Consider the following 15,400-nt stretch of genomic DNA (forward strand, 5'->3'; position numbering starts at 1 on the left):
AATCTATTACATTGCAACATAAAAATATAGATAAATAAGTCCTATTTAAATATGAGATGATAAAATATATTATAATTTCATATGAAAAAATGCAAACGAAGTCGCATAATTTAGTTTTAAATATAAAGTCAAAAAACTTCAATATTTGCTTCAACATATGTAATATTTTATAATTGAATTACTGATATTTGTGGTGCACAATCATAAATAGGAATATAATTGCAGGTTAATCATGACACAATCTATATATGTATATTTTTATTTTATAATAATTTATCATTTAATTTTTGTGCTTAAATAAAAAAAATGATTTGCCCTAATAAAATTTCAATAGTTTTTTTTTTATAAAATTAATGTTGTTGATGATCATAGCTAATTAACTACCAACAATATTTTGATATTAGAATAAAGAAAGAAAATTATTTTTTCTTAATAATAATTGCGCATCGCGCGAATACTTATATTAATATTAAAAAATAACTTAAAAATTGATTTGACCAACTTTTAAATAGATGCAAAAGGAATTCTAATTTTACATAGATATAAGAAAATTGGAAATTCCCCCAAAATAAAGGTTAGATGCAAATTGGGGGCGATGTATGGATTACCGTGCGGATGGGTTTATCCAATTTGTAGGGGCCAAACTTTCTCCTTTAGGTGAACCGCTAGCGATAGAACGGTGGTTGTCGGGGGGCGATGCTGAAGAAATCCTAGGAGTGCTGGATTCCAAAACCCACGGAGGACGGGAATTTATAGGCTGATCAGTTGCATATAGCAAACTCAGAGAATGTGCACTACGATTTGGTCTTCACCATTAGTGTCAGAATTTTGGAGAGAGAAGATGGATCGAGGAGGAAACGGATGGTCGCTGTCTTCGTATACTTACGGCTATACCCTGGTTGTCGTAGTGATCATACTGACATGTCATTTACTGAACTCTCTCCTTCCATTTGCCTCGTCTTTCCTATCTGTCTTCGGATTTGGAGAACGATCTGCTGCGCATCCACATGCCGAATCCAATGGTCATCCTGATGTCTCTCCCTCTGCTCCTTCTGATGTCAGGTATCTTCTTCTAATATCGTTCTGATCGTGAGTGTGTGCGCAACTGTAGAAGCTCCACAGTAAAAACGTACAATAATTTCTTCTTATTGTTTGGAAAAAGTAAAACGTAGTAGCCTGTACCATGTCATTTTCGGACAAATTTTTTATGTTCATTGGTAAGTGTTATGTCAGTAATTCATCACCAACTTCATTAATATTCTAATGATCCCGTATCTGGAGAGAAGGATCTTTTCCAAGAAAGACCTATTGCCAGAAACTATTACCTCGACTTGGATTGAAAGGAAGAATCAATCCCAACCTATTCTTCTTAGCCTAACAGTCTATTCGTGGAAGTAAATTATCCAAAAAGTCTAGATCGTTTGTACAGACAGACTTTTTGGGTGCTAAGATCCAAAGTCGAGAGGGAAACAGCCCAGATCGACCACATTTGACATGTATGTGTACTCAAGTAAAGAGTGAGTGCTCAAGCAAGCAAGAAGTGATTGATCAAGTGAGAAATAAGATAGTGCAACAAAGAGAGTTGCCAAAATGTGAGTACAAGAAAAGATGGGTGTAAAAATTGTAAGACCGAAATTGGTCCTTACCTTGCAATAATAAATTCAAACTGTGAGCAACCAATTGTGCTCAAATGAAAAGAGGACTGAAAGTGAGATTATAAGAAAGAAGAGTTTCTGACTGCACTTTCCTCAGGTCGAACGACTATCTGTCCTGGCCCAATGAGAAAAGGGTTGAGAGAGGAGAGATAACCATTTGATGCATGACAATGAAGAAAAGTACTATATGCTTTACTTTTCCTATGCAACTACTATAACTAGTAAGCTATGCATGATGATATGTGATGCATGCTTTGACTTCTAAGGCTAGACAGGTACTTTTGGTCGATTTCTCAGTTGATTGCCTCAACCTATCGATTTAGTGAATTGGAGAAGAAAGTCTTAGAAGGCTACGTCTCTATAGGTTTCGTGTCTTAGTTTCTTGCGTGTGTACTATTTATTTAGGTACAAAGAGTCTAAGCGGTTCAAGCTATTATATTTTGAGCCTGCTCTCCATTTCCACCGTTGATGCAATAGAAACTCTTAATCCAATATCTGGCAGTGAAGACATTCCCGCTGCTATAATTGGAGTTGATGGTACTAGTCCTGTTACACTCTGTTTGAATGGTGGTTTCCGATGGTTTCATAATGTACAGTATTGTATGATGGAGCCAAAACTCCGATTAGAAAAGTTTGGGAAAGAGTGGTGCAGATGAGGGTGAGGAGGGGTGTGTCCATTTTTGACAACCAGTTTGGATTTTTGCCGAGGCAATCGACTACAAAAGCCATCCATCCTGGAAGGAGACTGGTAGAGAAATATCGGGAAAGAAAGAAGGACTTACATATGGTGTTCATAGACCTTGAAAAGGCTTACGACAAAGTCCCGATAGAAGTCCTCTGGAGATGCTCGGAGGCTATAGGTGTGCCAGTGGCTTACGTTAGGGGGATAAAGGAGATGTATGATGGAGCCAAAACTTCGATTAGAACGATGAGAGAAGACTCGGAGCACTTCCCAAATGAGTTGGGGTTGCACCAGGGATCAGTTCAGGGTTTCACGGTTCATGGTTATGAAAAAAATTGCATGATCCTTTTGAGGAAATAAAGATTTCTTTCAACCAAATATTTAGCATTTTAATTTTTTGTTTACTGTTAGGTGTACCCAGGCTCATCGAACTTGAAATAGATGATTAGATGTCTCGCCTTGAAGAGCGACAAATTGGTACAACTCCTTGTGAGTTGGCCTCACTATTGCAATATATGAAGAATATCCATGCTCTAGTAGTAGATATGGTTCTCCTATGTGAGCCTTGTCTTAAGTTGCTTTTAACTTGCAAATCTGGCTGTAGTTGTTAGTCCCTAAGCATCCTAATATCTCATTTATTCTTCTCAGGATCACTACAGTGATATCTGATCTAGATCTGAAGAATTTGATTGACGCCATAACTAAGAAATTTCAAGCTAATGAGAAATGGGAAGATGTCATTAACCGGAGAACAGATCGTCTTTCCTACTGTGCATGGTGTTGTAAACCGAAGGTGCTTGCTCAGATTCTCTCTTTATGTACTATGTTCTTAACATTATAGCTGTCTCTGTGCTTTTATCTCTTAGGGACTTGCTGATTCTATTTTCTCAGAATTCAGAATAGTATGCATATTTTATGCCTAATGGCTGAACCTATTAATAAACTGGACTTGTAAAGAACCAGAAGAAGTGTGTCCATTAGGTGAACTATTAATCACAAAAGTGACTTCTTTCACCTTTCGTTAATGTACATATGTACCTTTGAAGCTCTTAAAGGAAAATGGAGTAACCAACTGCAGGCAGTGCTCTCATTGATACTTCTAAAGGATCTAAAGTGACTGAATGGGGTCAAAGAACAGAGTACAACACTTGCAAGCCTGTATGAGCATGCATTTTCATAAGCATGAGCACTTGTATCTACTGCTGCGCAATAAATGATGTCACAATTTCACCTTCTGTTTAATGCTATTTGTATTACATGAAGTCGTGAAGTGATACAAATTATCTGGATTGCCTTATTTTAAATGTATTTATACAGTAATTCTTAATTGTCTAATTTTGTCAAAAAAAGTTACTACTATCTGTATCAGTAATGAGGTAACGATACCCAGGTTTCATCTCTACTGTGCTGCAGGATGCTCCTCTTAAATATCTAAGTGTCACTGTATTTGAGAATTGCTCTGTAGAGATGCTAAGAGATTTTTACATGGACAATGATTTCCGGAAAATGTGGGACAAAACCTTGATTGAGCATAAGCAGTTGCAGGTGGATTCAAGCAGTGGAACTGAAATTGGACTCATGATAAAAAAGTTTCCACTATTGACTCCCAGAGAGTACATATTAGCTTGGAGAGTGTGGGAAGGCAATGATGAATCCTTCTACTGTTTTACCAAGGTAGTACTTAATAAAGTTTGACATTGTTGGACATCAAGCTCGTAGAGCTGTCTCTCCCAACTCAACTCTAGAGAGATATATTTCTTGATGGTGCAATCTCTCCTGTTAAATAAATATTGCAGTTAGAACTTGTTTAGAATGTTTTCAATTGGCCCCCCACAAAAAAAAAAAAAGTAAAAGAGATAAAAAGGAAGAGGCGATTAGTGTTCTCACATAAATTTCCATCATTCATGTGTCCCAACTCATAATTGTATCTATTCTTGTTTCAATTTTGCCTGTTACATATCTTAGTTTATGTGTGCTAAAATTTTGGCGTTTACTACTAGTAGGAATGTGAATATCCTTTGGCACAAAGAAGGAAGAAGTATGTCAGGGTTAGGCTCTTTAGATCTGGTTGGAGAATCAAGAAAGGCAGGTTTTTGTTTCATTCCTTGTTATTATTTCTCCTTGTGCGGAAAAACTGATTTAAGCATCTCATGAGAGCATATACATAGTTGGAATCATGACTCATTTTGTGAATTTTTCGTAATTCTATCAGGTTTCTAGGAATAGAAGTAAAATATTATGGTTTTCTGTAGTACTTTTAGGAATCTAGGATGGTGCAGTACTGAGTTGTTTCTTGTGAATTTTCCTTCAGTTTCTGGTAGGAATGCCTGTGAGATCCAAATGGTACACCAAGAAGATGCTGGTCTTAACGTTGAAATGGCAAAACTAGCCTTTGCAAAGGGCATATGGAGCTATGTCTGTAAAATGGATGATGCACTTCGCCAATACTCTGCCCTTGACCATTCTCGATTGACTTCAGGTGTGAGTGCCGTCACGTTAATTCAAAAGGTGAGAGCTATGCTTCTTGTAAAGTTCTTAATCATGGGACTTTCACAATTCTTTTTGTTAGGAAATGGAAAAGTTAAGTAAAATAGATGATAAAAAACACAAACCTGGCAGTGACCGTAACAGAAGCATTTTTCTTCTTGAAGTCATTTTTCTCCCTTCTTACTTCAATGGCCTCCAGGTTCCATCCCTCCTAAAATGATAAGCAAGGATAGTGTGCTGCTATTATTGCATACGTGGATTAATTAGCCTTCCCAATATGAGTAGAATACTGTATAAATCTGTACGAAACATAGTGCCAGTTTTCTACCATAAAGTACGCCTGCTTGACACGATTTTTTGATCTTCCCTTTCCTAACCACTTTCCCACCCTTTTCAAATGAAGGTTCCACTTTGGTTAGACACCTTAGACCACACAGATAGCTTAATCAATTCAGAAACCTGCACAAGTAGGGACTATTGCGGTGGAGTGTCACGTGAATGCAATGCTAGGGGACAAAGAAAAGAGCCATCAAACAATGTGGTGCCAAATATGCTAATGCTCCTGGGTGGTGCAATCTGCATGTCTAGAGGGCTCTCTAACTTGGGATCAAAGGTTGCCATGGCATGTATCCTTAATAAGCTTGTGAAACTCAATGGTATGAGAAGCAAAAGCTTACAGTGCGGCTGCTCAAGTGTCACATCTTGAGTAGGAATGCAGCTGTGCATATTTATGTGGTTCAATGTGGTTTCAAGATATATATGTAGTTAATTTTTTTTGTTTTTAACTTCTCCAATTACCTCTGTCTAGCAGTTCAGAATCTCCCCCTTTCACTATTTAAACATGAATACGTGGGATTGGACGTCTCTGTTGCTCTAATCTTCATTGTTATCAGAAGCTTTTAAGCTTGTCGTCGTTTAATTATGTGTTTTATTGTATTTAATGTCATATTTACTTTAACCATTAATAATGTCATAATTTTATTTACTTAATTACAATTAACATAGTAGCATTTAATTTATATTCCTGTTTGTCTAACTTTCATTTTTTGTCCCTCAAAACAATTTTTCATATTTTTGTAACTTTTAATTCTAGTTTTATAAATGACATGTTTAAAATCACAGTATTAAAGTGTATTTTGATACATTTACATATTTTTAGTGTAGAGCCATAAAATTCAAAAAAAAATCTTTATCTTTTTAAATTTTGTATCAAATCATAATTGGATAAATAAATTGAGATGGATAAGGCAAATTTTTTGAAGTGCAATATTTAACAAATAACCAATAGCTCAACATGCAAATATAATGTTCACTGAAAAAAATATATTTTAAACTTCTTTTTCTTAGTATAACGTTAATTTAATTAGGATGCACAACAACAGTGAAGTGCCAGAAAAAGGTCAAAGATGAAACATACTTAAGAGCCACGAAGCCTGTAAGTTGTGCAAAAGGTCAAAGATGAAACATACTTAAGAGCCACGAAGCCTGTAAGTTGTGCAAAAATCATTACCAAAAAAATAATAATAAAAAAGAAACCTAGCAAAAGAAATTCAGACATTAGAAAAAATAATATTGAGTAATATATGCGCAGGGTCCGACCACAAGGGTCTATTGTACGCAGTCTTATCTTGCATTTTTGTCAGAGGCTGTTTCCAAGGCTTGAACCCGTGACCTCCTGATCACATGGCAGCAACTTTAAAAAGTTGACGGTGTGAAACTTATTCTATTCTAATTTTCCACAACTCCTTTTTACCCAACAAGTTTTAATAATTCGCCTCTTTCTCTAAGCAATTTCAGAAACCCACTAAAATATATTATATTTTTTCTTAAAGATATAATCAAATAATTAATTTAATTATTGCTCTTTTTAGTTATGTACTAGTGCTTGTCTATATATTGTACAAGTTGATGCAGACTGCCTAACATGTGGATTATATATGAAAGTGGTTCACTTCGTTACATTCTCGATTAACAGAAGGGGGATATAATTCAACCCCGGTTCGCAGATTTTACCTAAACAAAGATTAATTAATTACCTACCATGCCCGTTCTTTGTTTTGGGCGGCTTTACACTATCAATAGAGAAAGTTGATATGCGAGATGGACAAATACGGATGGATCCATTAGTATATACATATATACAAAAAATAGAGATAAGTATCAAAAACACACCTAAACTATCTTTGTTTTTGAGTTTCATACCTAAACTATTAGAAGCGTGAGTTTCATACATAAACTATCACTTTTTAGTTTGAGAAACACACCTCAGCGGTGTGTGTAATATATATTATTATTTGAAAATTACGTAAATAATAATATAAATCATAATAATTGACAACTAAAAATATTTAAAAGACATATAAAAAATTTGATTGATCCTGGAATAAGTGCCACATAAATAGGAATAGACGAGTAACATATAAAAACATAAAAATTAAAAGACATATAAAAAAAATTAGGTTGATTCTCAAAATTTTATTCAGTGCCTCATAAATTGGGACAAGAAAAGTATTACTTAAAAAGTACTATAAATTAAAATAATTAGCAATTTAAAATATCTAAAAATTATGTTAAATTTTAATTAACTCTTTAAATTTTATCTATATTATATAAATTAAGACCAAATAATAGATACAGTATTGGGCCTGAGCTAGCACGGGTACATGTGTCTAGTGATTAACAGACTAGTGAACGAGTCGAGTCAATTGCATATCTTAGAAGTCTAAAAGGTGTTGTCATATATCAATATATTATTATGACCATTATTTCAATATAATATGCATTAAGTGTGTGTATATATGTATATTTTTTCTTTTCTCTACTATTTTACTTCATGTTTCATATTACTTGACTATTCTTAATATATATGATACTTTTTTAAAAAATAATTAGATGTGTATTTTTCTAAACTAACATTATTAATAATATTTTGAAATCTTAAATTTGACTATTACTACTTTATGCAGTTATTTAATACTAAGGGTAGAAATAAAAATATATTAAAATTTTCTTAAATTTCATAAATTGGACAAGTAAATTAAAATAACTATTTTTAGAATGAGAGTCAAGTAATATAAATGACGGTGAATATGCTCTTCTATATAAATAAACAAGTTTTGATTGACATTGATAGGGTATTACATAAATTATAATTTAAAATAATTTAAAATCTAAATAATACAATCTTTAAATTTTTTTTCCTTAATTAAATTAATTATTTGTATTTCCTACATTGAAATATATTTGTATAGTCATTATTCTCTGTTATTTTCACTTGTATAAATAAATATTAGAATTTTGATTATTATTAATAAAATTAATTTTCTCATTATGCTAATTTACTTCATTATAGAACATCACTAACTTATGTACTTAATTAGTATTTTTTACTTTTTTATCTAAAAAATAATATTTATGCCTTTATAAAAAATTTGTTACATCAAATAAAAAAAATGAAAATATCATGATTTCTTTCGTCCATGAACCCATACTCTCTTCCGTCACTCCACTCGATCAACATAGGGGAGGGGGTTTCTAAAGAATTAAAAAAAAATGTAATTGAATAGATACAATTCTCAGTATCTCATGCAACAACGGACAATAAGACACCCTCATACTTATCATATCAAAATATGCCATCAACGATAATAATCTTTTTCATGTTGGAATATCGCCGAATGCAGGATTCATAAGCTATGAAGTAGAATAAGAAATTGTCATCATCCTCATCAACCATAATGATATTTGTGAAATCAAAATTTAGTTGGTTAACCATATAGAAAAAATCTGGTATGTTTAAATTTGGTAAGCAAGCATATATGTACTCCGATGTCCCCCTAATCATGTTCTTAGATATTACATATCTTTTCCAATACTTTCAGTAGATTGGTTTGTAATACAGCTCCCTAAAAATAGTCCTTTTGATTTCCTTTGTGTTTGGCCCATTATTGTCAATAAATGGATTCATACAGATATGACATTCTTATGATTGTCCGTGACATATTCAACATCATAGGTATGATCACCAACGTACTGTTAGATGTGATACTCATCCGAGTTTTCATATTTATATGCCCACAACATCCGACCATAACTAACATATATACATTCCATCTTATAAATCTTGTAGAATTCTTCGTCGTGTTAAAAGAGAAAGACTTCTTCATTGAAGCTTACTTCTTCCTCCTCCTCCTCCTCTTCCTCTTCTTCCTCCTCCTCGTCCTCTTCTTCCTCTTCTTCTTCCTCCTCCTCTTCTTCCTCTTCCTCTTCCTCTTCTTCCTCTTCTTCTTCCTCTTCCTCCTCTTCTTCTTCCTCCTCCTCTTCTTCCTCTTTTTCTTCCTCCTTCTCCTCTTCTTCTCCTCCTCCTCCTCCTCCTCCTCCTCCTCCTCCTCCTCCTCCTCCTCCTCTTCTTCTTCTTCTTCTTCTTCTTCTTCTTCTTCTTCTTCTTATTCTTCTTCTTCTTCTTTATGGTCTTTGTTACCGTCGTCACCGCTGTCGACGTTCATCAATTTTCATTATGCTCTGTTTATTTTCTTTTTGGTCCTTATGTTTACAATCAGTCGCAACATGTTAGCAATATGTTGCAACATATGTCACATGTGTTGCAACATATGACATCTGTTGTAACATATTGCTAATATATTGCAACATATAATTTATCAGTTGCAATAATTTCAGTTGTGAGGTGGAGGAGAGGATGATTATGGCGGCAAAAAAGTGTTGGTATTGGTGGTAACAACAAAGGTGGATAGGTAGTGGTTGTTGTGGAGGCAACGGTAAAGGAGAAGGAGGTGGCAACGGTTGTGATGGAGGAGGAAGTGATGGTGCTGGAAGATGAGGAGGTGGTTGTGATGGAGGAAGAATTAGTGGTGGTGGTGATGACGACAAAAAGGGAGGAGATGACGAGGTAGAAGGGTATGGGGGGAAGGGGAAGGGGGACGGGTGGGATGGAAAATATAGAACTTTTGTGTAAATAATAAAACTTGAGAGTTTTAAAATTAGTATCATTAGGATTAATCTTAAAATTGTCACATATACTCAATAATTAAAAGTTAAGTCATTTTTCCTTAAATTTAAAACTCTTTTTTCACCATTAATTAAAATTTCCAAAATCAGTTCTATCAGAAAAGTGTGATTTGGTAGTGATTCGGATCACTACTCATCACTACCATCACACTCTTCTTCGACACTTTAACTCTTTAAGGATCGTCCATAATCATTGTGATCACCTACGCCCTTATATTCCACTAAATTGTCATCGACATTAGGGTTGGGGCAGGGACTGGTGGGGATGGTGTTGAAGCTTCTTCTCGGGACCTCCCAACAATATTTATCCTTAGAATAGGCCTAGAACCATCAGCAACAACATCAAGCATATATAATCCCACGTAACTATCATTCTTTATGAAGGATGGATGCATTTTTCCATTCCATTCATCACATAACTAATGATTAGATCGATAGTCTCACAAATTAACTCTCGACTCTCCTTTACGCTCACAATCAAGTCGTTAATACACAGGGCAATATTACTGTCACCTTACTGGTTGATTTTTAACTCCAACATTTAGAGTCTCTTCAAATTCACCCATGTAAGCACCACCTACCAAACATACTATGTTGTCGACATAATAAATCTATAATGGTTGGTGCCTAGACTATAATTGTAGTCTATATATAACTATAAAAAATTCAGAACAAGAAACAATGAAGCTAGATTTCTTACCAATAGCGACCTGAACTACTGGAATGGATCCCTGATTGCAGATTTGATTTTATAGTTCATAAACATTCAATATTATAGCTAGGGGTGTTCAGGAATCGATTTGGATCGGATATTGATCAAAATTAAAATTAAATCAATTTAATCGATTTTTAAATTATTTAAATCAAACCAAACCAAACCAAATATAATTTATATTTGTCAGTTTGATTGTTATCGATTTTAATTCGATTATTCGGTTTATAGCCATACACAAAAAATAAAAGAAACTATTCATTCAAAGGAGAAAAAAAAAGACAACAATTTATTAAAAGAGAAACAAAAAAGAAGACAACAATTTATTTAAAAGGAAATGAGTTATTTTTCATTTTGGATTTTATAATTCTTATATCATAACTTCAATTATGTTTATCTTCCTGCTTATATTGTTAGCTAATCCAATGTACTAAACAACATGAACTTACTGAATAATGCATAAGCTACCGATATTGTTGCACAAATAAAAGACGCATTATACCTTACTCTTTTTCATTAGAGTGCTGCATTTTTTTAGCGCACACACATATATTATGTATTTATATATATAATTTTTCGGTTCGATTTGATTCGATTATTTTTTTGAATTTTTTAAACAATATCAAAATCAAACCAAATATTATCGATTTTTAAAAATATAAAATCAAATCAAATAAAAATTAATTTATTTAATCGATTTGATTTATTCTTTTGAACATCCCTAATAATAGCTAATGATGCTGGAATTTGTGCTGAAAAAGTGGGAGCTTTTACAACAAATGGGGAAAACTGATTCGAGAAAATTCAAAGCTTAGGAATAAATACAATGGTTGAAGTGGAGAAAGTTTTACTCGTTGAAAGTCAAAATTTAGTCCGAAAAAAGGGTTGAAGGGGGTGTCTAAATACCTAATTAAGTTTTGAGAGTGACGTTTGGCAAGAGACTTACACTAAATAAACTTTACTACTTATTACTTCCTCTTTATCCGTGTAATGAAATATAATAAAGTAATGTATCGTGGCATGAAAACATTTAATTTCAAATAAACTAAGAAAATACTTAGTCAAACAGAATTTTAATTAAAATAAAAAAGAAAGAAACCTTTCTAACCTGAATTTGTGACTAATATTCCTTTCTAATTTAGAACGTATTTTTAGGATCAAATTTCGAGGACTTGTTTTGGTATCTTCAAATTAGTTCGGGCAATTTTCATTCGTTGCGCTAGCTCTCTCTTCCTTGTTCAAAGTTGAGGAGAGAGAACAAATGCTGACAATATTATTTATTTACTTTTTTTTTAAAGGATAAGAAAAGGATGGAAGACATTGAAAAAAGTAATTAATGTAATAAAAACCAAAAGAAAAGGACGTAAAAATCTCTGGTTAGAAAGGTGTGCAGTGGTTATGCCTCAAATTAATTGTGTTTTGTTGTGGTTAGGCAAAGGAAGGATGATGACGGAGGTGCAGGATGCCGACCTTTCACCAGTTACATTTGCATGTTCTTCATCATCATCATCAAGAAGATCACATAATTTTCCAAATGCATTACATCACTTGATCATTTTCCTTCTTGTAGTGTCCTTGATCACATTTGTATCGGCTCAACCGGGAGATGTGGACGACAATGACGATGCCGGCCCAGATCATCATTATCTTCCCGATGCAAAGAGCTCTTCGGAGGCCCTCTTCAACTTTAAAAGCTCGCTATCTACATCTTCAGCTAAAGGAAAGGATGTACTCGGGTCTTGGGTTCCATCCACAAGCCCCTGTACCGGGGACAATGCCAATTGGTTGGGAGTGATTTGCTTTGAAGGGGACGTATGGGGTTTGCAACTAGAAAACTTGAACCTGTCAGGGGCAATTGATATAGATTCCCTGCTCCCATTGCATTTCCTGCGGACCCTAAGCTTTATGAACAACAATTTCAAAGGGGGAATGCCTGATTGGAATAAACTTGGTGCCCTCAAGTCATTGTACTTGTCCAATAATAACTTCTCCGGTCAGATCCCCGATGATGCCTTCAAGGGTATGACTTATCTCAAGAAACTTTATTTAGCCAACAACCAATTCACAGGCAACATCCCCACCTCCCTCGCTACCTCCTGCCCCAGGCTCTTCGAGTTGACCCTCGAAAACAACAAATTCACTGGCTCTATACCTGATTTCCCCCGCAGAGTTCTCAAACTCCTCAACGTATCCAACAACCAACTCGAGGGTCCAATCCCTCCTTCTCTTTCCTTAATGGATCCAACAACATTTGCAGGTGCGTAACATGCATGCATGTTGATTAACTACTTTTAATTTCCCCAAATATAATGTTATCATTTAATTTCCCCTAGTCGGATATAAATATATGTTCCATCATTTTTTTTGTTGTTGTAACGTTGACTCAGAGAACGTACTTGTGAACGTGAATCTATTATAACATATACACAGGGAACAAAGGCATGTGTGGGAAGCCTTTGGAATCAATTTGCAAATCCCCAAGTCCAGAAGCAAATAGTGCTACTCCTAGCAGTCTCAACTCTACTATCAGCAGCCAATCTGGTGATATAAATAAGAAGTCGCCCTCTCTCCTGAGTAGAGTGATGTTGATCGTTGCAGTTTGTTTGGTGGTCTTATGTCTCGTAATTGTGTTAATTCTTATCATTTGCCGCCCCAGATGCCAAAATAATCCACAACTCATCAGCCGGGCTGTTGAGTCAAGTAATATCGGTGGGGATCAAAACACCTTTTTATCATCAGCTCTTCCCGATTTGAAGATGAGCGTCAACCCAACTTATGCAAGACACGACAACAGTAATAAGGCAGCAGAGGCACCAGCAGCAGCACCAGGCACAGTAGTAGTGGGTAAGTTGTCCTTCGTTAGAGATGACAGGACACGATTTGATCTACAGGACTTGCTAAGAGCATCAGCGGAGGTGCTTGGCAGTGGGAACCTAGGGTCCTCTTACAAGGCACTACTTATGGATGGGCAAGCTGTTGTGGTGAAGAGGTTTAAGCAAATGAACCATGTCGCTAAAGAAGACTTCCACGAGCACATGAGGAGGTTGGGCAGACTAAGCCACCCCAACCTACTCCCCCTTGTCGCCTATTATTATAGGAAAGAAGAGAAGCTGCTTGTTTATGACTATGCCTCCAATGGTAGCTTGGCCAGTCACCTCCATGGTATGTATATGTATGTATATGAACTTAATTAATTACTAGTAGCTAGTAAGTAGTACGTACAGTTTAAATTATTAATTACTCGGCCCTGTGTGTGTATATCTATTTAGGCAATCACTCTAGGCTGGACTGGTCAAGCCGCTTGAAAGTCATAAAAGGAGTTGCAAAGGCATTGGCATACCTTCACAATGAACTGCCAAGTCTAGCACTTCCGCATGGTCATCTCAAGTCATCAAATGTACTTCTGGACAAATATTCTAATCCCTTGTTGATGGATTACACATTGGTTCCCCTGGTGAATCTCTCGCAAGTCCAACATCTTCTAGTGGCTTACAAATCCCCCGAGTATGCACAACAAGGCCGCATCACGAGGAAGACTGATGTTTGGAGCCTTGGGATTCTAATACTAGAGACCCTCACCGGTAAACTCCCAACAAATTATCTCGCTCTCAGCACTGGTTATGGCACCGAATTGGCTACCTGGGTCGACACCATCATTAAAGATAATGAATCGGCTTTTGATAAAGAGATGGACCAGCTGACTCATCAAGGACAGATCCGAAAGCTCTTCAACATTGGAGTGGCTTGTTGTCAAGAAGATTTGGATACAAGGTGGGATCTCAAGGAAGCTGTTGAAAGTATACAAGCCTTAAATGACAAGGACGATCAAGTTGATATTGGAGTTTAATTTGACATCGATAATACATCCAACTATACGTATACTCATCAACCCCATTAGTTAATTCCCCTATCTATTTTTATATAATGGATCCCGGCAGTGCATTACATATCATGTTTGTACACATTATCATTGTATAATTCACTAAATTACTGAAGGCGTAAATAGACCTGCATGCCGATCGATCGGTCTTTCATTCCATAATTATTCGTCCAGCTACAATTTGGAATTATATACATACATCTAGCATCCCTACAAGAGGTTTCACTTTTGTGGTACTAACGACTCGCCCCTAAAAACATTTAATGGCGACATTAGGAATGTGGCCTGGATGTTTTCAGCTGATTTTATTCAACATTGACTACATTATTATTAATAATTAATAAAAAATGAATAATTTTCTTATTTAGTTTTATTAGTGGTAACGCATGACTGTTGCTGCAAAAGCACCTTTAATTTTGTGGCGAATAAACTTGCCACTAACAGTAAACAAATAGGCCACTAAGAAGTTTCAGAAAATGGGTCTTTAGAAATTTAATATGAAAGTTGATAATTATTTCCAATTATACCTTCAAAAAATTTAAAAATAATAGGTAGTTTTTTTTAATACTACCCTGTTCTCAAAAAAATATCTAAAAATAAAAATAACTTAATAAACTGTATCTAAGAGTGACTAATGGCCCAAGTGGACATAGAACCAAACCAGATCAAACCAGTTTTTGCCTGTACCGAACCACCCACGTAAAGGAGCGTTGGGTTAGGTTGGCCACTTTAGTGGACTATACCCACATGGGTCAAAATGGCGTACCAGATGCATCAAAATGATCTATCATAAATTTTCTCGCAATTTTATTCCAACAAAACACGAGATAAATTCCTAAAATTTATTTTGGAATTGGTTATGTGAGCTCTTCAAAATCAACAACCCCAACAACCCTTTGACTGTGGTGGTCGGTGGACCGTGAAAAGAGGAGATGGATTTTACGGAGGTCGTGGGTAGT

The 15,400-nt window shown here is 35.2% G+C and overlaps 2 protein-coding genes across 2 annotated transcripts; both read left to right on the top strand.

Moving 5' to 3' along the window:
* Window positions 1–542: 542 nt before the first annotated feature.
* On the top strand, window positions 543–5,820 carry LOC129894431 (uncharacterized). The gene is made up of 6 exons (XM_055970130.1): window positions 543–1,062; window positions 2,986–3,130; window positions 3,751–4,011; window positions 4,341–4,422; window positions 4,649–4,845; window positions 5,228–5,820. Exons 1-6 carry the CDS (start codon window positions 788–790, stop codon window positions 5,528–5,530), a joined length of 1,263 nt encoding a protein of 420 aa, XP_055826105.1. The 5' UTR covers window positions 543–787; the 3' UTR covers window positions 5,531–5,820.
* A 6,139-nt stretch (window positions 5,821–11,959) lies between these two features.
* On the top strand, window positions 11,960–14,408 carry LOC129896680 (pollen receptor-like kinase 1). The gene is made up of 3 exons (XM_055972617.1): window positions 11,960–12,818; window positions 12,992–13,723; window positions 13,831–14,408. The coding sequence occupies exons 1-3, from the start codon at window positions 11,960–11,962 to the stop codon at window positions 14,406–14,408; spliced, it is 2,169 nt and encodes a 722-aa protein (XP_055828592.1).
* Window positions 14,409–15,400: the final 992 nt, after the last annotated feature.

The sequence above is a fragment of the Solanum dulcamara genome, chromosome 7 (genome assembly GCF_947179165.1).
Source record: "Solanum dulcamara chromosome 7, daSolDulc1.2, whole genome shotgun sequence".
In the NCBI taxonomy this organism is placed as follows: domain Eukaryota; kingdom Viridiplantae; phylum Streptophyta; class Magnoliopsida; order Solanales; family Solanaceae; genus Solanum; species Solanum dulcamara.